Source organism: Pagrus major, chromosome 10 (genome assembly GCF_040436345.1).
Source record: "Pagrus major chromosome 10, Pma_NU_1.0".
Lineage (NCBI taxonomy): Eukaryota > Metazoa > Chordata > Actinopteri > Spariformes > Sparidae > Pagrus > Pagrus major.
In genome coordinates, this window is record NC_133224.1 from 12,616,624 (window position 1) to 12,641,836 (window position 25,213).

The 25,213-nt window shown below is 40.4% G+C and overlaps 1 protein-coding gene across 1 annotated transcript in view; it reads right to left on the reverse strand.

The window, feature by feature from the left end:
* ablim2 (actin binding LIM protein family, member 2) overlaps positions 1 to 25,213 on the reverse strand; it is a 74,024-nt gene that overhangs the window by 37,110 nt on the left and 11,701 nt on the right. The window contains exons 2-6 of the mRNA XM_073475269.1: positions 24,715 to 24,879; positions 10,044 to 10,227; positions 3,718 to 3,830; positions 3,284 to 3,410; positions 2,191 to 2,284 (exon numbers count right to left, since the gene is read on the reverse strand). Of these exons, the coding sequence (XP_073331370.1) occupies positions 2,191 to 2,284; positions 3,284 to 3,410; positions 3,718 to 3,830; positions 10,044 to 10,227; positions 24,715 to 24,879 (683 nt within the window). The remainder of the gene's footprint in view (positions 1 to 2,190; positions 2,285 to 3,283; positions 3,411 to 3,717; positions 3,831 to 10,043; positions 10,228 to 24,714; positions 24,880 to 25,213) is intronic.

Sequence of the window (25,213 nt, forward strand, 5' to 3'; positions counted from 1 at the left end):
TTTAAAGTATTGGATAGCGATGACGTTTTGAAAAGGATGAGAGCTGAGTGTGTCACTTGTCCTGTAGCTTTCAGTATTTTCTAGAACTGGAGGCTGTCTGGCTTTGTTTTACAGCACATACGTACCTGAGAGTGAGTGACTGACTGAATGACTGACCTGCCTGAGGGAGGGGGGGAGAGGAGGACAAGGTGAGGTAATATGTGTGTGTGCAGTAGAGAGCGAGGTCAAAGCCATTATCCCACAGCCAAAAAAAGAGAGATTGTGCTGAATTGCCGAGCAGGCCCAACAAGAGAGCGCTTCCCGGTTGGCTGGTTATTCCCTGTGGACCGTGACACAGCAGGGCTATAGAGGGACTAATGCATAATCTCAGCAGAGCTCACCCTGTTTGCCTCTCAAAGCTGCATGTGCACTGGTCGTTTTCATACCGGGGAAAAGTCTAAAATCACACGTGAAAAGGTGCTGGTCCTAGATCTGCACACACACAGGTAGCTAGTTTAGAAGCATTCCTTATGTCCCTGCATTAGGAGTGTATAAGATGTGATGAAAGTTTAATGATCACTTTGGGGAAATGGTGTCAGCGCTGGAATCTGTTAAGTGGAAATATGAGAATAAGAAGTATGAGGAGTATAAAATAACAGGATACATTATGTTAAAGAGATTACAGTATATCGCATTAAGAACAACATGATAACAATGCCATTTAAAGGGGCACGCCTTTGATTTAAACCATGATAGCTGGAGCTTTCATTCTTCTGGCAGCAGGAAGCTTCTGTCTTCCGCCTCAGCAAGTTGTATGATTGTGATGATGTTATTATTTCATTATTTTAAGTTTGGTGCAAAATGTTGTCGGTGAGTGTCGGGACATGTTTCTATATTTAGTAACCGTTGGGATCAATATGTTTTGTGTTTTGTATTTCTTTTAAAATCTATGACAGTCTTTCTATACTTTTATCCTTTATCATTGTTTATTACCTTACATAATATTTTTCCTTTGATTGCAGTATTTTGTTCATGTTCCTACATCTAGAAATCTTTTGGATAAACATGTTTGGTATTTCATTTTGGTCGAATTTGATAAAACTATTTCTGACATTTTTGAAATTTAAAAATGAAATAATTTCATTACTTTAATGATTTAATATGGTTTATTGACTTTCAGCTTAGGTTGCACAGATTGTAGGGATGTAAGGCATTTAAAGATACGCCAAGAAATTTCATCACAATAAGCATAAATGCCTACGTAGGCACTGGAGGACCAAAGTTCAAAGTTAATGTTGCACTTCAATAACATTTTGGGAATCAAAAAACAACAACAACAGTATGTTATAAGAAATTCATCCAAAATCAAAGCAGCAAAAGCTAAGCTGTCCTGACTTTAAGTCACTTGTATGGGTAAAGCCAAGCCCCCAGCAACAGAACCAGGCTTCGAAGCCCTTTTGACAGAGTGGCCAAACTGTGTAATTACAATCATGCCTGGAGGCTTCATGTGTCACTGAGCAGCTTTCAATGGGAGTGAATGCAACTCTGCCTCTGTCAGGTACATGTATACAACTCCAAAAATACTGGATCTCTTTCTCTTTATATTTTCATATTTCATCATTTATAAATCAGAAGTCTCCAACTTCTCTGCTCACATTGTTGTACAGACAAGCCTGTACTTTTAAATTCTTATCAAAGGTGATATGTGTGTATGCAACTTATTCAAAAGCGATTTTTACTTCCATCTAAGCCTCAGAAGCTTGTCTCCATTGTCTCTGCAGATACAAAATCTGACTGCTACTTCCAGAGTGTGAGTAAATCTGTTACCTCAGACATGACAAAGCTCCCCCAGAGCCACGTAAGGCATTTTAAAACTGCTTATGAAGAATGAGTAGTACTTCTTAAGAATAAGACCGTGTGGGTGTCCTTCAAGTTCACTTGAATAAATGACATGCTCGCGCTCGTTCATTAAAAGTCCTTTTCTTGAAAAAGAGACAGCTTAACGTCTGTGAGTCTCTCTCTTTATTTAGCTTCAGCAGATAGCAAGCTGGAAGGCTATTTGCTGTCTTTATTCAGTCCCCTACACATCTGCACTCATCTGTAGGTGAACCCTACGGTCATAATGCCAACAAAATAAATAAATACTTAGTTTCACTTCTATTCTATTTCATCCATCCATTCATTTATAAATAAATCCGTCATTAACGTTACCTCCAGGACTTTTCCAGTGATGTACTTCTTGCAGCTCTCACACTGGATACCAAACATTGCGTGGTAGTCCATCTCACAGTAGGGGATTCCATCCCTGATAGGACAACACAGGACAAGTCAGTGGATTAGAGACATCACACAGGAGACAGCTCAGAGCCTCATGCACCCTGTCTGAGCCGACAGCGCTCAGCAGGTGCAGTAAGATGCTGGTACGTGCTATAATTTATTATTATAGCATCACATCATTGCAATAGAAGTCGGAAGATGGTATTTCAATGCTTTTAGCTACAAATGACAAATAATTCTTCTTGTTTTTAATGTAACTGATAATAAAATAGTGTGAATCGTATCCTGGTGTGCGCTGGAATATTGATTTTTTGACAAAAGATGTAAAGTATGTTGATGAACACAAAATAATGATCAGATTTGTGCTAATTAGGGTGTTGACCAGAGGACTTAGACTGTCCAAGCAGCATCTACTCTACTATTTATTAGGTTTCCTACGGTACGTGATTTTCAGGGTTACGATAACTGTTTCAGAAAATATGATGGTTACACGGTATCACAGTAAATGGTTTTAAACAGGTAACACTAAACAAAACACTGTTACACTATGCTATAAAATGCAAAATAAATGGGTAAATTCAAGGATAAAAGACAACAGGTGTTATAATAAGAACAGTATAACATTACAAATATAGTAAAGCATAAAGTAAAATAATTATCATCATCATTTAAGCTTTTAGATATTGCTGCGTGAGGCTGCGGGGATTGTCCAATAGCTTATGCTGTACTTTTCACTGGTTATGTAACATTTCTAAACCTAACAACCATGTGCCAAAGAACGAAGCATTTGTGAATAAATTGTAATATCCTAGTGGGGAAAGACCAGCAAAAATGGTATTTATAATTGTGAAATATATCCACAACTTTTAGATTTTGTTATTAGCTATTATATTCATAACGCTTCTCTTAGGATACAGGGAGTTAAATCAGTTTAACTCACTCCATTAAGAAACAGGAAATGGGACATTGAGATCATCTTGAAGTTTATTGCAAGTCAAAAGTGAAGTGAAGTGTTTTAGAGACTTACTTGCTGATGTACTCGGCATTGAGCACCTTGTTGCAGACTTTACACTTGAAGCAGCCCAGGTGCCAGTGCTTGTCCAGCGCTACAAGAGACTGTTCATTCTTAAACTCCTTCCCGCAGCCACAGCAGTCTGCACAGAGCACAACCAGACAAAGGGAGGTTAGTTGATATCTGAGGGAAAATGGTATTACAATAAAATAATACCGAAGTTAACTTTCTGAAGTGGAGTAGTTTGTTCTTCACTAGCATTAAGCAAAAAGGATGAAAAGACGTTTTGGTTTCCTGAGAGAGGGATGACTTAACACAACTTAAGAAAGTACCAATTTGAGAAAATTACAATAATGAGCAGGTCAACTAAATATAGTTTGCAGGTTGCAGTTTTTATGATTTATGCTTTAGAGAGACAAGTCACAGAAAGACATAAACAAAGTACTGACTGTGGACAGCCTGTATGGGTGCAGGGCTGTTGGCAGGCAGAGGCTGGGTACACTTTTGGCAGATACACTCCTTCCCGTTAAATGTCACTCGGTCGCCAGCCGGGAATGGCTGTCTGCAAACAAAGAAAACAGACAGAACATCAGTTAATGGCGTCGTCTGATATGGTTTGTGCATCCCTAAGCTTTCCAAATCCGTTCTAAGCCTCGGAAACAAGCTCATGATTGGACAGAAGTGTTTGAGGTGGCTCGGCAGCTTCTTAACGCAGGGTGAGGAAGGTTTTTATTGCAAACATATGAGTAAAATCCTCCAAAACCTTAAGAAGTTCTCCGATCCGAAACATGAAGAAAAAACAATAATCACCCTGGTGCTGTCTGGCAAAAGATACATAAGTATCTTCAGACTACAGAGCAGCTTCTTCTTCTTCCTCTTCAGGCTGTCTGACTCCTGAACTCATCCTCAACCGTAAATCATTCTTTCTTGCATAGCATAAATGGATTACAACTTCCTTTTTGTTGTATAACCCTATGTTGTAAAATGACAATTAAGTGAACCTTGAATAATATTATGATGACCAGATGTAGTCAGGGAGGGGCAGGAACATTTAGTGGAGATTTTTGATAAAAGAAACAGACTGTGGCAAGATGTTGAGCAGGGCCACAGCCAGGACTTTAGAAATGCTGACATCATGAGGAAGAACCCAACCCACCATACAAGGTTTTACAGCTACCCAAGAGATTTCTAAAGAGTATTTTTGTTTATTTGAATATGTTGCTCCTTAGTTTTTAGAATTTATTTCATTCCAATGCATTATTTCAGCATTTATTAGTGTAAACTCCTCACTCTAACCCCACCATTCCTCTAGGACTTTTCTCTTGAGGCAAAGTAAAAATGAGGTTTGAAACAAAGACAGCTATCTATTAAAAAACAAAGATGTTTAACCACAGATTCTGAGTCAATCTCAGGACAATCAGTAATTATACAAAATAATTGTGAATAATAATACAAATGAATAATTATAATAATTCATAATAATTATGGGGCACCACCCTAGAATCAGGGACCAATCACCAAACAGGAACTCAGTCTCAAAAAGGGGTGTTCACTATAAAATGTAACAAAACAGTGAAGGAAATGATTCCAAGCAATCAACCAGCTGTTACCACAATAAACATGCACAAATAATCACAGACAACTGCTCTTTACAGTATAATAGAATGTATTTATCATTAACAAAACTGATCAATCGTCAGTAACACCTCAATTAATAAACATCTACAGTATTATCCAACTACAGCTAGAGAGAGGGTGGATGTGAGTTCATGGAGATCATGTCACACCAGAGCTCAAGATGGCGCATGTAGGCATGTCAGCGTATACGTCACACCCGGGGTGGTCAGCAGGTCACTGGGAGACTTGAATGAGACAATGGTCGAGCTTCGCCCGCCAACCTACTACGTGTCTTTAAAATCAGAGTGGCGTCGGACAGAGCTGAACACTATTGTTGCGATTCAGGTGTATGCGCTACCATGACACACGTGCCTGAGTGAACAATGGCTTGGAGGCATAGTTAGCTCAAACAATCTGTTCACCAGAGTGTGTGAGGGGATGCATGTAGGTATGTGTATGTATGTGTAGGTTAGCAGGGAGAGAAGGAAAAAGAGCTAATGCTCGGAGCGCATTAAGGAAGCAACGGCCGTGGAGAGACACAATAGCTCAGTTTCTATCACTTGGTAGCCGGTGAATTAACTCAGGCTCAGTCACCTTCCTCCCGTCCTTGTTCCAGATAGAGATTATTGTGTGCTCGCACGGTGGTGAGACTAACACTGTTGATCCTCACACTGGAAAAGCTCAAATCAGCTTGGGATGAGCACAAAGGCAGCAGCAATCACAATACTTTACAGTATTAGAAGCAAATAACTACGACTGCGGTCCACAACACCCACAATATATGCAGCTATAAGCTTGCAATACATGCTATCAATAACTAGTATCTGACGGTGGCTGTTCTCGGCGTTTGAGCGGAGAAACTGTGGAGTGGGCGTGGGTGAAGAAAGCGGGGCTCAGCAGCGGCCCATTTCTTTCTGAGGGAAATTCCCTACTTCTGCAGGGATGAGAGGCCCGGTTGCGCAACGTCTCCTCTGGATCATTTAGTTTAGTTATCACGAAAACAGTCTGTTGCTTGTCCAGCAAGGTTGAAGACTGTGGCACAGGTGAAGGTGAAATCCAAATATGTGTGGTCGCTCCCTTATATTAACTGCTGCACTGAAGAAAGCTGGCATTTTCAGCAATGCGTAACAGTGGGAATGTGACGAAAAGTGGGAAGGAGCGGCTCGGAACTGTGGTGTGTTCAGGCGTGCTTTCAGTCAGTGGGAGATAAGTGGAGGCTGCATGTTCGGCTTTTGGTTTTACATGCAGGCTTCTCTATTGTTAGGACCAACAGAGGTCTTGCGGAGTCCATGCCTCGATAGGTCAAAGCTGTTTTAGGTGGGTGCTTCCTACTTGTTAACCACCAGCATCATAAATAAATAGTTGTCCCAGCCTTCAAAGAGTCCTGGATCCTACACATAAGTGTTGGCACTCGCTAATGCTTTTGTGGTTGAATGGAAGCAACCCCCTGCAGCCACAATCGAACATCTGATGGTCCAAAAGGGTGGTGGCTGTTATAAGAGCTGATTAATGCCCATGGTTTTGGATTGAGGTGTGCAACCATCACATATGACTGTGATGTTCAGGTGTGACTAAAGTCACCATCAGGACATGCATTAAAAGTTAAATAGAGCATTAAGCTCGTATCTTTGTGTGACAAATATATCCACTTTTCTTTATGGTTTTTCAGTTTTCCAGGAGGTAGTAGGCAACTGGAGAAGCAACTAACAGCATGTTGACAGTGACTTCAACATTCAGCCATAGAAGCGGCTGCTGCTAGGAAATTACCAGATTAATTTGTTGATTTATTGCATTTTCATTCCCCAGCCAAAATCCCTTTAGAGACAAATGCCATTAAACTATTGATAGGAGCATTACAAACAGGATGACACAACGTTTATGTCTCCTGGCTGTCTGATGTGCTGCTACAGCTCAGCCGCTGTCACTGAGTCAAGCACAGAAGGAATGATGATTCCTTCACAGAGCAGGGGCTCTGACTGGCTGCCACGTGCTGCTTCCGACAGCATGGAAATGTGATATTAGAGGTGCTGTCACACTGTCACAGCAAGCTACTGAGAGATAAATACATCCCGGCAGACTGGGAGAGCTGAAATTATAGGTTATCAGTGTATAAGTAGTCACAACATTTACTTTTTAAGGTTGGTAAAGTCAGGGTTTAGATTTACTTTCAAGTGTCACATTACAGAATATAGTTTGGCCATGGGGTTAATATTTGTGGTTCAGACTGAAAAGTCGCGACAACTATTGGATGGATTAAATTAAATTCAGTAGAGACATCGCCTCGGTGACGGTCTAGCACTGTCATCAAGTCAAAGTTGTCATTCCCACAGCTGCACTTTGTGTGTTTTGCTACACTAAGATTATGACTATGGTAATCATTACCTGCTTTAGTCTGTTAGCAGTGTCTTTGTGACCATGTAAGCATGTTGAATATAGCATTTAGCTCAAAGACTTGATGTCCCTGGAGCCTCACAGAGCTGCCTGCATGGCTCCAGACTCTTAGTCTTGTTTATTAGTCAAACAAAACAAATATTCACCTTCAGGTCTTTTATTTTATGATAGTTATATATATGAAAGTTACTTGCATTCTCATGATTTGTATGGCAGAATACCCCCAAATTATACCTGTAGTGCTATTTCATCCATCTAGATTGTTTTAGTATGAGTTGCTGAGTTTCACCTGAGATTTCTGCCTTCTCTCAAATGTAATCACACTACTGTTTTCTCCCCAACAAGCTACGCTGCATCACCGCTCAGAGGGAAACAAGCATCAACTCATGTACGAGAGACTCTTGCTTGAGACAGCGTGTCATGTAACTTTAATGGCGTCCTCCTCCATTGAGCTTTAGCATTAGACAGGTAAGTTGGCTAAGATAGCTAGCCTCTCGTCCGAGAGTAGCCTTGATTCATGCTTCCTTCTGAAGCAAGGGGATATGGAAAGAAATGAGCTCCTATTAAACTGCTAACAACAAGGTCTTGGATTATCTTGAGTAACCGCGTCACGATTTCTAGAAAGAGACATTGCTGTTGATTTTTTAAAATATATATATATATTTATTTTTTAGGTTTGTGCACCACAATCTAAGTGCTATCTAGTTCCATTGAACTGGAGGGAAGACAGACATCTGTTCGGCCAGTATGTCAAAGGTTCGGCAGCTCAGACCTAAACAATCTAGATGAATCAATAGCACTAAAGGTCAGAGGAAAAATATGTATTTTTGATTTTGGAGTGAACTATCCCTTTAAATTTATTACACTCATCACAGTTTGTTGATTCTGCACTGAACAAATGACCGAGCTCATTTGAATGGAATTTGCTTTGTTTACAACTGTCTATTAGTGTTATTGAACATGTGATCTGAGCCCTTCAAATGTTGAAATACTGCTGTATGTAGAGAGATAGAGGCAGATTAATACACAGATTTGCAGTTGCAGGTGAAATGCGAAGTAGCACCTGAACAGTGAGGGTGAAAAACCAGATTACTCTTGATGAATTATTGATGATTAATACAGCACTGGTACCATGGGACACACACACAGCTGAGTCTGAAGTCTCATCTCAAGCAGGATTGGCTCTCTTTCTCTCAGCTCTATTTTTATATTCTGCACAATAAGCTTGTCTGTTTTGCCACCACAAAAGCGATATTTGTTGAAAGAGGAGCACAGAAGTTTGATGATCACATTACAAACCTCAAATGCCACACTGGAACATTCTGATCTCAGGTTCAGCATGGGGATCACAGAGGTATGATAGCACAAACACACACACACAAATACACAGAAAACCCACCCCCAGTTCAAAAGACACTTAACACTAGCTGTGGGAATGGGCTAAGTGGCCGCAGTGAGTGACCACGCACTTAGAATTCCTGCCTGAGAGAGGCTCCCATTACCTTTCTTGGCCTGAGAAACAACACACACACACACACGCACACATTACACCGTCACACATGAATGGGAACAGGTGGAGATGCCGATGACTTGCAGTTACATGTGTCTCCATGTGCGTTCCCATATTTAAACATGCACGTGTATTATGGTTTTATGTGTTTGTAAATGACACCTACAGCAGAGGAGTCTTGCTGATGAAGATGAAACAATGTTTTTGTGTTTCGCTTTTTTAGTCATGGGAAAGTACAAGGAGGGGCCAGGCAACCAACTGATGAGACATTACAGTCATCCTATTCATATCTGGCTGTCTCTATGGTAATCACATATAGTAGAGCAAATATGTTATAGATCTTGGATGACCATTATAACGGTTTAAGGATAAGGGCTGGGGAAAAAGTGTTTTGATCAAGAGTTAGGGATAGAAGTCCCAGGTTTCAAGTCACAGTTAGAGTTAGAGACAAACAGTGTCACCTCAAGGTAAATACAGCAGTACAGTACAGTATTCTGGAGCTTTGATGATGGAGAACAATTATCATGGAATTGCATATACTGTATTTGAATTTGTGTTTTTTGAGCACTTCAAAGACTGTCTCGCTCATGTGCACTGTAACTGTAACTGCTTTATGAATATGCTGCTTTTCCTGCCATGTTTCCTCCAATTGAGGAGGGTAATATGGCTTTTTAGTGCTATGACTCAAGTCTAAGAGATGTCTGACCGACTGTTCTAAAAGATCCCTTATTGTAGAACGACAGATTTCCACGTTTTTGCTGATTACAGAGCAGGTTGAGGTGAAATATTGTGAAATGGAGAAATGCTGGACAGGCATGACAGACGCTGCGCCTTTAAATGAGCTGTCAGGACGCTCCCAGCACATACGTGGATGCAAAAACACTGGCAGAGCTGCTGATACAGAAACATGGTGGGCGGGGCCTTCTCAGGCCTGAAAGAGCTGACCAATCACAGGTCATCAACTGTGCTTTTTAGGAGGGGGGCCTTAAAGAGACAGACATTACATTTTTGCTTTCAGACAAAGGGTGAATAGAGGTGCTGCAACAATGAACAGTATGAGAAAAATAGTGTTTTTTTTTTAAACATTTTACCATATAAACATTTTCCAGTAAATGAAGGTATGAATTAAAATAAATTGCATAATTAGGGGACCTTTGAAGTCAAAGATGACTTGCAAGCAAACCCTTGAAGAAACAGCCAGATCACATGTGTACTGAATGTGGTTTTGGACCCTACTTTTCACATCCTGTTTCTTACTTGCAAGAGGCACAGACGAAGCAGCGAGGGTGGTAGGTCTTTCCGAGGGCGGACACCACCTCTCCCTCAATGAAGTCCTGGCAGCTGAAGCAGCGAGTTCCGTACATTCGCTGGTAGTCCAGAGTACAGATGTATTCACCCTGCCGCACAAAGAAGCCTCCCTGGGCCAGTTCACAACCACATACTGCGATAAGGGAGGGTGGAAGAGAAGGGGAGAGGAAGGGCAGAAGGGTATATGACAGGGAGAGGGGAAAGAGGATGGGAAAGGAAGGACAGAGGAAGGGAAAAAAAGAAGAGAGAGAGAGATTACACAAAGCACATTGAAAAGCAAAATACAAATGCTTCCGCCTGAAACATGGATGGCTTCAAGCTTATTCCAAAACCAAAGCCATTGTACAAAATGGAACAAATATCATGAGGGCAGCATCAGGTTTTTCATAAATGCAGATTATTAACCAAAGGACGTACAAGTTTCATTTGATTGTGTTTTACATATTGTATTATTGTCTGTATCTTGACAACTACTGGATGCAATGCCATGATCTTTTGACATTCATGGTCAACAGATGATGAGCCCTGATGACTTTGGTGATTTGTTGAGATATTGTCTAATCTATTTATTTAATGTTTATTTGTTTAGGGACAAGTATGGAGCATAACCTGCCACACACTACAGCATTTATAGCCATAGCTTATTTGAAATGCCTGTCCCTAGATGGGCCTTAAAAATACGTTAAACTCAACAAATACATTAATTACAAACACGGACTCAGCAAAAAATACGTACAAGATGATACAGACAGAACAATATAAAACACAAAGTGTAATACAAATCAATAAAACACCATAAAACATGAAGCACCAAATCATTCATGAGTACATAACTGATCCCTGTTCAGAAACTGTTTTAGTTTGAGTTTAAAATGATCCCATTCAGGATCCAGTTTGAGTTCAGCGATTCAGGAATTCCACGTTAATTACCGAAAAACAGAAAAAGCTGTTTGTCCCAGTGAGGATTTAAGTGAGGGCACCTTACAATTGTTTTTATGTTTTTTTAAAAAGGCAGTATCCAAGTAGTTATTAGAATTTTTAATAGCATCCAAGTATTTGAAGTAGTACACTATACCATACTATACTATATTATTCAATACTAGATAATACTATATAACAGTAAACTACAATATACTATACTATATTATACTATACTATACTAATTATGCAAAAACATATAAATGCACACACATTTTACTTACTTTCCATTACTTTTGGGGACATTACATAGACATAAATTGATTTCTTGGACCCTAACCATAACTCTGACCCCAGCCTAGCCTAACCCTAAACCATAAACCAAGTCTTCAACCTAAATTGCATTGAAGTATGTGATGGGGTCTTGCATTTTGTCCCAAAAAGGAAGACGAGTCCCAACAATGTGACTTTGTAAACAGTCTTATGTCCCCACAACGTCAGTAATACACATCCACATTGACTCACACAGACATGAACACACACACACACACACACACACACACACACACACACACACACACACACTTGTTTATAGAAATGAATTGTATAAGTGGTAAAAAGGAGAGGAGGTATTGAGGTGAACAGAGCTAGTTTGCCTCGTCTGATGTATTCCTGCACCTGCTCTCACAGCCAATAACAACCACTTGTCAAAATGGGTGTGTTATTAATATGTTTGTGTAAAGCCTGCACTTTGTCTGTTTGTCTGACTATTAACAATGCATGACAGGAACTTCAAATCACCGTCTCCTCCTCATGCACACACAATGATTACACGCAGTAACCATGGCAACCACATGACATCACAGGCTAGCCGCACCCTCAGGGGAAACCTTGTTCTATTTTTCCACTCCTTTAGCAAAAACAATACCCCTCCTTTCTTTTCCCTCTATTCTTTCTTTCTGGAAAAAGTGACAGGAAAGATAAATGAGAGATGTTTGCGCTGGTTGGTGTCGCTCCCGGGACGGCTCAGTGAACTTGAACACACACACTCGCTCTGTCTCAAACTTACAGGGAAGTGTGAAAGTATGAGGTAAGACGCGCTGGTGGCATGTGGGTGAGATCACACAGACATAACATGTGCCTTTTAGGATACATACTCACACACGTGTGTTCTTGCATGAATGTGAGGAAGTATGAGATGACATATGTCCAAACGTGGATGAAATCACACATAGCCATAACATATGAACATGAGACACACCCAGGCACAGTTGCAGCAGTGCTGGTGGGTTTCCCAGCTCTCATTAAAGTCTCGGTGTAAACTGATGTCCAGGATGCTGGACATGACAGCTCGAACAATTATACACCAAGTTCCAAACAACAGTCCAACCCAGGCCAAATTCCTGCCCACTAAATACCAAGAAAGCCTTCCCAACTTTGCTCTATATTACAAAGTGGATGGAGGAAGTTACTTTGGCGTTCACAATAGAACTGGTTTTCTCAAACATAAAGGAAAAATGTTTTCTTGCTTTAATGTAGAGATACCTAGACATGCAAGTAGCAATCCAAAAACTACATATACCACATGTACCATGCCACATCTAGGCCAGCAGCTCTACTACTGCATAGCAGTGCTTTGAGCTAATGCTAACACTAGCATTTTTACCCAATGCCCCATCACCCTCCAAAAACCATTACACTGTTGCTGTCATTTATGTCTATGTGAATGTCTCCACACTCGTAGGGGTTTTTTCCTGTCTTTGTCATGTGTGGTGCAACTTGTTATGAGGCCTGAGCTGCCTTCAGGTTCACCTTGCTTAATCATTAGCAAGCACGTCTATACAAATTATGCTGCCGCAGTTATTCACTTGAGCCAGGCCAAGTAAAGCCCTGCTTGAGGCACTGTTCATCATAATTCTGACAATTTGGTTGTAGCTCCTGTAGTGCTAGGCTGCAGTGCTCTTGGTAATAAAGCTTACTTCATTTTGCAACTTCAAGTACCTTATAGGCCTTCATGAGCTTGGAGTCACAGCTTTTGGTGTTGCTGCAAATGCTATTATTCTGAGAATGCAAAACATAAAAATGAACTTGCACTTGCATTCATATAGCGCTAGGGCGTTTCTGTGTGAAGTTTGCATGTTCCTACCACACTTGCGAGGGTTTCATCCAGGTACTCCGGTTTCCCCACATGTATACATACGTTGGCAGCCCACTGCTCCTCCTCGATGGATTAAAATGCAGAGAACTAGTTTCACTATGTTATCAAAAACCTATAATAGTTGCACTTTGTTGATGGATGTCCTTGTTTGAGTTCTATTTAAAGAACATACAACAGTAGTAAATCTGTTAGGAAGCACAAATCCTGAGGTTGGTGCTGAGTTGTGGTGGTTTTGTAGCATTTCATTTTCTCACTGTGATGTTGCACAACTGCTAAATGTCGTCCACTGGAAAAAAGTACACTGAACTTTTACAGTGCTTGTCTAAATTTCCATACGCTAAATAGAAACCTCAACTTTTTCCTCCTAGTTGCGTAACAATGCAACTCTCTCACCATTTTATCCGCTTGTAAAAACTTTGATCATCATGTTTCCTTCAGTATTTGAACCATTACACTTTTTTATCAAGCCCTCACAGGGGTTACAGCATGCTAATAAAACAACCACAACAATACGGGCAGGAATGTTTATCAGGAAGTGGACGGCATACTTTCCAGCGGCTGCTACCGGCTCCCTTACATCCGGTTCAGATGTCTGGCAACCTGTCTAGAATGAGATAATGCTCTGGGCCGATGATGTGAATAACAGTAGATTGGAAAGATGGATGGATGGATGGATGGATGGATGGATGGATGGATGGATGGATGGATGGATGGATGGTTAACATACATAAGGACACCATGAAAAAGAGGATCCCTAAGTGTTCTTTTGTCAACAATATAAAAGGTTATATTCAGGAAGCTTTTGAGTCTAAAAGCACAGTTAGAGCCCAATAACTTTCACAAGTGTAGTTGTTTATAGAACCATTTGTTAAGCGAAATAGCCATAAAAAAACAGTTCTGGCTAAGCATGGAGCTCTTTTGGTAACACTGGCTACTAGACTAGAATAACTCTTGATCAAGTTTAAACAAATGTGTAATTCAACCAGCCTATATAGCACAGCCACAGGCATGAGACCTGGCCTCGATTAAATTAAACAAAAACAAGTGCTTCGCCACTAGAAACTGTTTGCTTTCAAAAAATATTTTGCAGGTGATTGGACGAATCATCTCTCTATTATAGTTTATCAAGGGCTCACTTCAACCCATCAGATCAACAGTAGGAGAGCGCTACCAGTGGAGCCAGTTGAGAATAGACTTGTACTTGTCTAGAATGAGTTGAGATTTGAGATCAGAGATTTGAGAATTGTCTTCAGTGACTTGAGACTTACTTTGACAGACTTGAGACATGACTTGAATGGCTTGAGATGTGCCTGAAAGATAATTGGTTTTGACTTATCTTGAAGGACTTGAAATTTCACTTGGGACCCTTGATACCTTGACATTCAACCAATTTGGGAATTGACTTGTACTTGAACTTGAGTTGAGACATGACTTGAGACTTCTCCTGACAGCCTTGAAACTGGACCTGAGACTTGCTCTGACAAACATGAGAGCAGACTTGTAGTTGTCTTGAATGACTTGAAACTTTGCCTTGTATAGAGTCACTTAAGACATGACTTGGACTTGCTTTATATGACTTGAGACTGGCTCCGACAGATCTGAAACATGACTTGAGATTTGCACTGACAGACTTGGGAATGGACTTGTAACTGTCTCGAATGACTTGAGACTTATTTTGACAATTTAAGACTCGATTTGTCTTCAATGACTCAAGTCATGACTTGATTCTTGATCTGACAGACTTGAGACTTCACTTGAACTCAAAAAACTTTTAAACCTAACTTGAGACTTGATCACAGAGACACAAGACTTCACTTGAACCTGTCTTGACTGACTTGAGATGTTTCTGACTGACCTGATACCTGACTTGGACTGATCTTGAACAACTTGAATTTTCACTTAGACTTCTTATTGTTTGAATGACTTGAGATTTTTTTTTGACAGACTCAAGACTTGACTTAAACTCTTGATCTGACAAACTTGAGACTCGACTCAGACTTCTTGCAAATGACTTGAGACTTGCCTTGGAATAAAAACAGCTATGCTCCACGGTAAGAGATACAGAGAAACGGAAGAGATGGAGACAGAAATCCTCACCCAGACGCAGCTTCCCATTAGCTCGTCTTTCAATCCCTGTATATTTATACCTGCACTGCCAGTTAGCACATAGACTCCTCTTCTTACTTTATCATACAGTAACTTAGTTTGCTTAAGCAGCTAGGCAGCTGAGTCCATATGAGCTCAAGTGGGAGCTCACTTATCATTTATCGAGCTAACACTACCAGAAGGCATTACATCCTTTAAAAGGTGACAGAAAACCCAACTATTTTCTATTATTCCTTCCATCTGCACTGCAAAACATGGTACTACAGAGGTGTGCGTCTGAGTGCATTACATAAATGGGAGGGAGGCAGAAGATGCTCTTTCAGTTATGTCCATCATCACTAATGGAAACAATCAAAGCTGTCTTCCACTCATCCCTTTCTTGTTGCTCTCATCTCTCCTATCCGTCTTTCCTGAATCCTTCATTTATGTGGGAACTGTTCAAAGGCAGGCAGAGGTTGAAGAAATTAAGCAGAGCTGGATGTGGGAGTCAGTAAATCGGGTTTAATTGAGTGGGGACTGAAGTTCACTTTGCTTTGCTCTCACAGAAATAGTTCAACAACAGACTGCAGCCAAAGGAAACGATACATGACATTCTCCAGAAAAGATAATTTAACAATTCCGTCTTTTTTAGTTCTAGTGGAAAGTTTTGGTGTCGTAAAGGCTCTCCACCCTCACCATGACATAATACTGACAGTGAGAGCAAAGACATGGAGAAAGTACAGAAACAATATCCATGTTCGCCATACAAAACAAATACAAAAGTATCAGAATCAGCCTTGAACTCTGCTCAAAACTCAACTAAATGTTATGTTCAAGCAGCAATTTCATCATTTTAAAATCATTCCATTCCCATGACAACCGAGGGTGTGTGTGTGTTCAGCCCACACTTGGGCCGTCGGTGGATGAGATCATAATGCAGTTAATTAGTCGTTCTGTCCTGAGACTCAGCTAAGGAGAACAGAATGTGTCGAGCTGCGCGCCTGCAGCAAGATAAAACCTCCGGGGTTTGACCTTTTGAACTACAGGTGTGTGGTGACAGAGTGTGTGTATGAATACATCAGTATGAGTTTGGGTGGTTCTTTGAGATCATTATATTTAATGACTTTCTGTAATATCTGTAAGTCTGTGAGATGATCTGAACTTCAGAGGCAGGAAAACACTGAAAAAATAAACTCTAATCCAAACAATAACAGTGCCGACAAGACTAGTGCTTCTCACGCTGCCAATGTGAGTATAAAGGTTGCGCTGCAGTTGAAAGGTGCAGGGTGCACTTCAAAGTTGAAAGTCAAATTACTTCCATCTCTTAAGCTTATCTCATGCACTGTGAAGCCACTTACATAATGTACGCAGAGGTTCTCGGAGGAATTCAATGCTCTGTTGAATCCACTTCCTCTGCTCTTGAGGATCTCAGAGCCAAGTCTGTTCTTCTTTTCCATGAGTTCAGCATGTTGAGTAAGTGAGGAAGTTACATGCTTGAGTGGAATGATGTGCAACAAATGTGTCCTGTTGTGATTTGTAAATAAATTATTGCGCATCTGTTTTACTCGTGTAAAAACAAAGTCTAGGGAGAAAAGAGGATTGGATTCAGTGGCTTGGACATGCTGCAACTAATCGGGTTGAAACTAGAGCCGAGAATCAAAACTAAATGCTTTTGGTAGCAACCATAATGTGTGCCTAGCACCAAGGATCGGCAGCTGACAGGAACGGAAAGCTCGCATTATATGGCCAGTCAGATTTCTAATTTGTTCCTTTTTTTATTAGGTTAATTTCTGATTTAAAGCTACAGTAACAATTAATAAAAATTACCAGCCTATGTTTATGAAAATAATTAAATGGGTCATTTGCAAAACAGGAGCTACATAGTTGTGACTCATCTCTGCAGTTCCCCTCAACTCTAGTGTTTTAGCATCTTTGACCAGTTTTGCTTTTACAGCTGCAATTTTTATTGTTTTGGTTCAGTCTTATCACACTAATTAAAGTTTTTCTAGCCGCTGAAGGTAGCCAATTAAGCACTTAGGCGCTGTACACTATCTACAGAGCACCAAACGACAAACAGACAAAGGTAGCATTTAGCAGCTAAAGAGCCACATATATTTCTCAAGAGCAGGTGTTGACCAAAGCAAAACCAAGGTGTTGCTGGAGACCATTAGTGCGCCTCATTAATCTGTGATCTGAGTTCTGCCAAGATAGGGTTCATATTGCTGTATTCAGTTTTTTTCTTATCTTTTTGCCTCACAGAGCGGTCTCCTTTATCAGTCATACTGTATACAAAAGTTAGACTGGTTTTAGCACAGAATTGTTTGGTATTACCTTTATATATTTCCTCCGAGCTTGTTAGCAACTTTCTTCCACATGGTAGCATGCACAGATATGCTTATTTATGCATTCTGTGTGTGTGTGTGTGTGCGTGTGTGTGTGCAGGCCGCTCAGTCACGCCCTCCACTGAGGAGGATAATACAGGATACGGCACACTACAAATGAATTGAATTTGCATGTCATGTAAGATAAATGTAATGTGGCCTAATCCAATTCAGCAGGCCTTGCTTTGGAGAATTAAAATATAAAGGCACATCTGAGAGAGCATGTCCAGTGTGTGAGTGTGTGAGTGTGTGTGTGTGTGTGTGTGTGCAAAAGACAGATACGGAAAATGTATCTTTCTAACACAATACACCTCTAGAGACATTACAGCCACGGTATGATATGGTGTCATATAACATATTTGTGTGCTATGTCCTTACATGAGTGTGACCTTGACTCTACCTCGTGTTTCACAATGACTCCCACTGTGCATGTGTGTGAGCGTGAACAGGGTTAAATATACATGGGCTATGTGCTCCCTGCTATGAATGTGGGACCTTGACTGCACCTCATGTTTTACAATGACTCATCATAAATGTGAGCGTGTGGCTGTATGTGTGTGGTTGGATGGGGGGCGGTGAACAGGGACTTGTTATTAACTTGTCTATTCCACGACCTTGAGTATACAGTCTTCAGCCTGCTGGTATTGATCTGACCAGTAATGGGACTGTAAATGTGAGAAGAAAAAAAATTCAAGGTTCATACTGATGACAGGTTGATTGGGCTCAATTGCAAGCAGACATCTAATGAGGCAATAAGAAGGGGAGGTCTGTCCATTGTCTGAACCACTGGACTACACTATATCTCATAACACACTTATTGTTGACTTTCAAATGAGGATTTTTTAACAAAAAGTGAATGTTGTTGAGGATTTATGTTGTTCATTTATATGTGTGCATTTTCATTACTGACTAGACTGAGACAGGCTGACAGTTTAGCTAGCTAGTCTATTTAACTAGCCCAAAAATGAGCGCAGCAAAAAGTAGGCTTACACTTCCTAATAAGTCACAATTTTTCTTTGACATTGTGGTGGTTAGATTCATTACAAAGGGAAATGGTATCTGCCCATCAGTAAGGCAAGCTCTTTAGGTCAAAGGGTCAATAAAATTAATAGTTTTAGTGTACAATGATGGTCCAGTCCACTTTTACGCGTCAGTGCACTAGACCTGCTGTTAGAAAATGATGATATATGTCGTTTTAAGGGTCATGGGCAAGCGACCTATTCAGTCATTTAGGTAGGAGGATGCGTTGCATTTTTCAAGTTGTTGCAATTCGACTCACCACAACCACACCTGTTAATTCCATAAACATTTTAAAATGAAATAAACTGTAATTATCCATGTGTATCATTTGCACAGTATGGCATGTATGTAAAGATTGCCATTCAACTCCGTTTTAGTGAGGTTGCATGCTTTCCTTTCCCCCCCACACGTGTGTGAGGTCAGCACTCCTGGCCCAATGACGAACACAAACACACACACATACACTCCCCATGGCTCTGTTCTAGTCATCCGTCTTCCAAGAAGGAGACAAATCCAAAAGCCAACACCCTACTGAGAACATCACAACCATCTGCTATTATAACACCATCAGGACTTCAACATGTGGCCAGCAGCGTCTGTTTACCAAGCTGACTTCCAGGAAGAAACACACTCAGGCTGGGTCATTGTAGAAAAACAAAGCAATCCATAAATCAGTCATACCTCAAAGGAAGACCGACTGTATGAAATAGAGTAACAGCTGTCAGTTTTACAATTATAATCTTTGCAGTAATTGTCTGCATTCCTCTAAGAGAAAGCAACAATATTCTGGAGAGTGAAAGCAGTAGCTGACAAAACAAGATCCACTTCCTGACTTGTTCCGTCGCTTTCAACCACATCACACTGCCTTCATTAGCAGATTGAATTTGCTCAGTTGTCACGGAACAGCACATTTTCCAGCTTTTGATCATTGGAGCACTCGTGACTTTTGGCCTAAAAAAAGTGTTGGCATAAAAGTGAAGTTCTGTCACTTCTGAGTCTGTGCTAACTATCTTATAAAGACAATCCCCACTACCCCAAGTATCTACTACAATCATAGTGGCAATGCAAGGACGAAGCAGTTAAAGGACACATCCTTTCTGTGGCGAGGCAGACTGTAAGGATGTGAAGGTTGGGGTGGTGGACGACGGGTTGAGGTATGACTTTCAATTAGGAAATCGCAGTTCGCGTTCCATCACAGACATGTAAGTCACTGTCGCTGCCACGTGCTGCTAAAGTTAAAAGTAAGAATTTTAAGCACACTGGCATTTGACATAACTGAGTGTAATCCAGGTTCTGGCAGGTTCATCGAATATCGAAGTTGGTATTTGGCAATAGGGTCGTACAGTGTGAACTAGAGATAAAGTGGACCTTGAGTTGACTTTGCTTCATCAACAATAATTTGATAATGCTCCTGTTAAAAGATCAAGCTCAGTTGATCAAAGTTGGGACTCTGGGAATTCACTGGCCCTGATGATATTTTGGAGCCTAATGTGTCATATGGTATTGTGTATGTTGTACAATGGGGCATTGAAACATTTAACAAAATATATCAATTACCATTTTTCCAAGAGGTTGATTGTATTCAATGGATGAGTTCTGTTAATGCTTTCTTTTAAAAGAATGCATGTTTTACCAAAAATCACGTGCTACAGAATCTAAGTTTGAAGATCCATTTTCTAGTTTTTCTGAACTTTCACCCACATCTCAGGGTCTTCATTCAGCCAATACAGTTACCCAAATCTTACCTTGCGAGGCAGCTCGATTAGCATCTCGCAAAATCCATCTTGCCAGGGTTCGGAGCTATGTGCTTGTGGCCGAACACACAAGAGTTTAACCACTCAGCGTCCTTTGAGGAACTAGAGAATCACACCTAAACCAGCTCTGTTTGTTGAATACGCAGGAATTTCCTTTTTATGTGATATCAGAAATCAGGAATTTGGCCGAGTCAAAGTCCGGCATCCTAAGATCTTGAGTAACATCCACCAACTCAAGGCAAGAGATTAACTGTATATTTGAGCTTGTATCTTATAAGCTTTTATATAAAACTGCTTTGTGTTTTTTTCCAAAATGACGTGTATGGAGGCAATGAGAAGCAGCCCATCTTGGCAGACTATGCCGATTTCATGAATAAAACTGTTTTCAACTTTATGGGGAGGCAAGTGGAGTGCAATAAAATATACCATTCCTGTGTTTGGAGAGTGAATCTAAAAGAAATTACTCTGTCACCATTCCAACTCTTAAACTCTACATACGTCTGGTTTCAGGCAGTCTTTTTCGACATCAGGGTGTGACCACATATTTTCACATTTGAGTATTCCCCGCTTCATTCTATTTGGATGATGTGACGGCCCTTCATGTAAGCAAAAACAGATTAGGGTGAGAAGTGAGTCTGAGCTGTTTTGCCAGGTCGTTGTGCAGCTGTGTGCAGCTCTCTGCTATTGATGGTGTCTCAGTGTCAGCTTAAAGGCGCCTGAACAGCAGACACAACAGGATACAGAGGCAGCCACAGTTGGTATCTAAATAAAACACACTTTCTTAAGCTCACAGCCTGCTGTTGACAGCAGCTACTGTGAAAACAGCAATTAGTGCTCATCAAATGCTCCAAAGTTTACAGCCGCAATGTGGGATTTTTTTTAGCACATCACATGTGGGCAGCGGTGTAACAGTAAGTTAAACATGAAGCAATAACACTGTTTCAAAAAATGTTCAAAACAAAAATTCCTTGAAGACCATGTGATATGAGTGAAAGTTCCACAACAACTACTAAATGGTGGTGAGATTGTTGTTTCAAAAAATATTCAACAAAACAAAAAAAAGTAAATATTAACATGCATAAATATGAGGCGTACCACTTTATAATTAGCTTTATGAAGGGTTTATTGGTTGTAAGAAATGTCTCTATTAATGGCCAATGAATATTTTACTTATACTTTATAGATTGCCTGATTGGGAAAAATCTCACCGGCTTGCTCTTTACTTTTTAAATTCCTGTTTTAACATTAAACCTGCAAACTGGTTTATAGATATAAAGCTGCTCTGCTAGCTGAGATCCACAGGCAAACATGTATGTGATGGCCGGATAGTCACCCGAAATCCCTTTCCCTAGCTGATGTCGGGTTTAGAGCACAGCTTATTCAACTTTTTGAAAATTATTTAATGAGACTTAAACAGAGGGAGAGAAAGAAAGGGGTGAAATGAAGAGGTAAAGAAGGAACAAGTGAACTAAACAAAAAGGGATGAAGGATATAAAGGCAGGAAGGAGCTCTAACAGTAAAATTGGGATTTTTATTATTCTATTACTATTATCTTTAAATCTTTTAACTGTGAATGCAGTGCTACCATTACATTGGATGATACAACTGGGCAAAAGTCATCGTTGATGATTAATTGTTTCACATTAATTTAGATATTTAATAAGATTTCTTTGATTATGTGTTGAATTGTAAGTTATTTTCTATTTGAAATGTTAGCCGAATACGTCAAAGTATATCATTAGCATGTGCCACAAAGCTATTATAAATTAGTCACTGGATTAATTTACATATTCAATTATACTCATAACATATTCAATTATACTCATTTGGACCCCGGGCCCTGCAGTAGGTTAATCCAGCCATGTGGCCAGGGAGGCTGTGTTTACTATTAGCAGCCCAGAGCTATCTTGATACCAGGCCAATGCTAAAGAGGCTAACATTAGCACACATTAATGCAGCTTGGTGTTAATTACACATGCCTAGCTGAGTGTTGACGGTTCTTCACTTCAGATCTGGCTCCGTTAGTCTGCTGGCTAACACCAAGGCTGGTTATAATTGGAGCCAATAAAATAATATAGCCAGGGGTCATGGGCTCAATTGTCTTCCAGGTTAATCTTGACATCTCTAATGGAGAGCAGTGGGTCAGACCGTGACAGTGTGTTTATGGTCTGTAAATCAAAGAGTAAAAGGGAAGATATTTCATTTGATTTACTATTAACTGACATCCATAAAGATGTGCAAAAAGAAAACATTAACTTAAATGTGAACACCATACTGTGTTGACCTTGGCTGCTGACTTGAAGAGAGATGTCTGCAGATGCACATGTCTTCACTTTGATGTTCAGGTTTGAGTTACAGACAGAGCAATCTGAATCCCATTCAGCCTGCTATGGTTGATTTCATTTCCATCCCTGACTTTTAGATCCCTGTCAGTCCACATCTGGATGATGTTTTCCTAGCCCTAACCAAGAGATTTTTGTGCATAAACCTGACTAGACCATAGTCACAGTGTTGTCACAACCAGTCTGTTCTCACTCCCAATGCATCAAATACAGCAGTCTGATCAGTGACCCTAAGTTTCTAAGTTTGATGCTGTAGTTACCCCTACAGCATCACTTTTTAAAGCCCCACTTTTCATGCAGTAGTATAAGGAGTCAGAAAAGTTTATGCGGTGGCTGGATGGGTTATACACTGAACCTTGTTATGTAAGTTAACGTATATGTGTACTCATGTTATTTACGTTACTTGGAGTGATTTACATCACTTAAGTGACTTACTTGAGTTACTGTAAGTTTACGGGACAGAATGTAGTTACTGTAACCCAGAGTATGATCTTTTCCTAACCCTCAGTATTTTTTGTGCCTAAATATGAAACAAATCATGATTGTTTGATGTTAATAACAGGCCAAACATCATAATGTGTCATAATATGTGAATGTGTTTGTGAGGAAGCTTCAACCAGACATAGCATACAATGCTAGAGAGGTAGGTAGAGTGTCATATTTTGAAGTTTAAGGCCACTAACTATCTAAAAATTGTACATTAGCTGGTCAACGAAGCGAAATCTTGTTACCTTTCTCTCCAAGAATTAAAAGTAGCTGATCATCTAAGAAGCTAGTACAGCTAAAGGATCATTCCAGTTTATTACAACTTTGGCCTTAACTTGATCTTGTTTTACCCCATTGGACTTTTAACCACATTCTCAAATCTTCATTATTAAATTTGTGAAAATGCAATGTTGTTATTATGGATAGGGATGATGGCCAAAACTATGAAAAAAAGGTTTGAGTTGCAATAAAATGGAAAGATACTTTAAGTTAATGCTCAAACAAGCTGATCATTAATTGCAGTTGACTTATGTCATCATCATGTGTTCACACCCTGTTCCTTCTGCTTCCTTGTTCACGGAGTTAAAGACATAGGAGGAGGAGGAGGAGGAGGAGGAGCAGGAGGAGGAGGTGAGGGAAGTGGGTTGACAGGGAGTGTACAGACAGGGAGTCTGCTGGTCAGCGTAAGTAAAAAAGGCGATAAACTCCAGGAAGCTGCCGACATTGTAGCGACCCCGCTGGTAGCCTAGCAACTGGAGTGTCTGTTGACAACAACAGCGGCCTGACACGAGGCTTGTGCTGAGGGTCTGGGCTGGGAGGGGCGCAAACACACACTCCTATTAAATACAGTCACATGTGAAAGAAAAGAAGAAAAAAAAGCCAGCACCCACACCCACCCACAAGCACACACGCACCAAGAACACACTCATCTTTCAAGTATCTAACACTTACAGTCACCCACCCAGAAACACACACACACACACACACACACACACACACACACACACACACACACACACACACATGTGGATTCAATATTGGTCACAACATTCAATTAAAATAGCAAAATATTATCATCATCACACCAAAAAGTGGGAGAGAGAAGATCATTCATGTATCCACGCAACATATGTGATGTTTGGTAACATAGTGACTACTTGCATTCCCTGCCGGTGCGCTTTAGATGATGAACATGCTAGCCAACTGGGGATATGATAGCACTAGTCAGTCACGATAGCTTTCCAAGCTATCGTAGTTGGCTGGCTTAGCTGTTCTTAAAGTAGCTGTAGGTCAGAATGTCAACCATCAATAGGTTGGCAGAGTTTGTTTGAGATATATTTGTCAAAAGGTCAATATTACTTTCGTCTGTTCTACACATCCTTAAAAAGTTCTGTTGGAGTCTTTTCCGAGGCTGTGAGAGTTGTGATTGTTGGATGACGGTGTAGAGGTGAAAGTTGACAGCTGGCCGTTACATACCTTTACAGACGAAGCACTTGATGTGGAAGTGTTTGTTCTGGACCCTGAGCGCCTCCCCTTTGCAGGGCTTCCCACAGTTCTGACAGGGGATTGGTCCACCTCCTCCCTGCTTTTGCTTCTGCCTCTGCTGCTCCAGAGGGCTGTGGACAGCCTGCTGCTGAAACACTGGTGACAGAAAGAGACATGGAGAAGACACATGACATAAGACATAAGAAATGTGTACTAATATGAAATACTACTTCTATGTAGCTTTAATAAAAAAAATCTACATCCATTCTGCCCCTTAAAACTGATGTTACTGACCTCTTTATTTTTACATAGTATGTTTGTCCCAATTTTGGTATTCGAACCATCTTTTTACTTTAATAAACACAGAGTCTTGCTTTTTGGAGTGTCATCTTTAGTTATTGCAATAAAACATGGCTTTAATCCAAAAATATCCAAGTCATCATGGAGGATGTCACATCAGACAAGGATATGAAAAACTAATGTTTTTTCT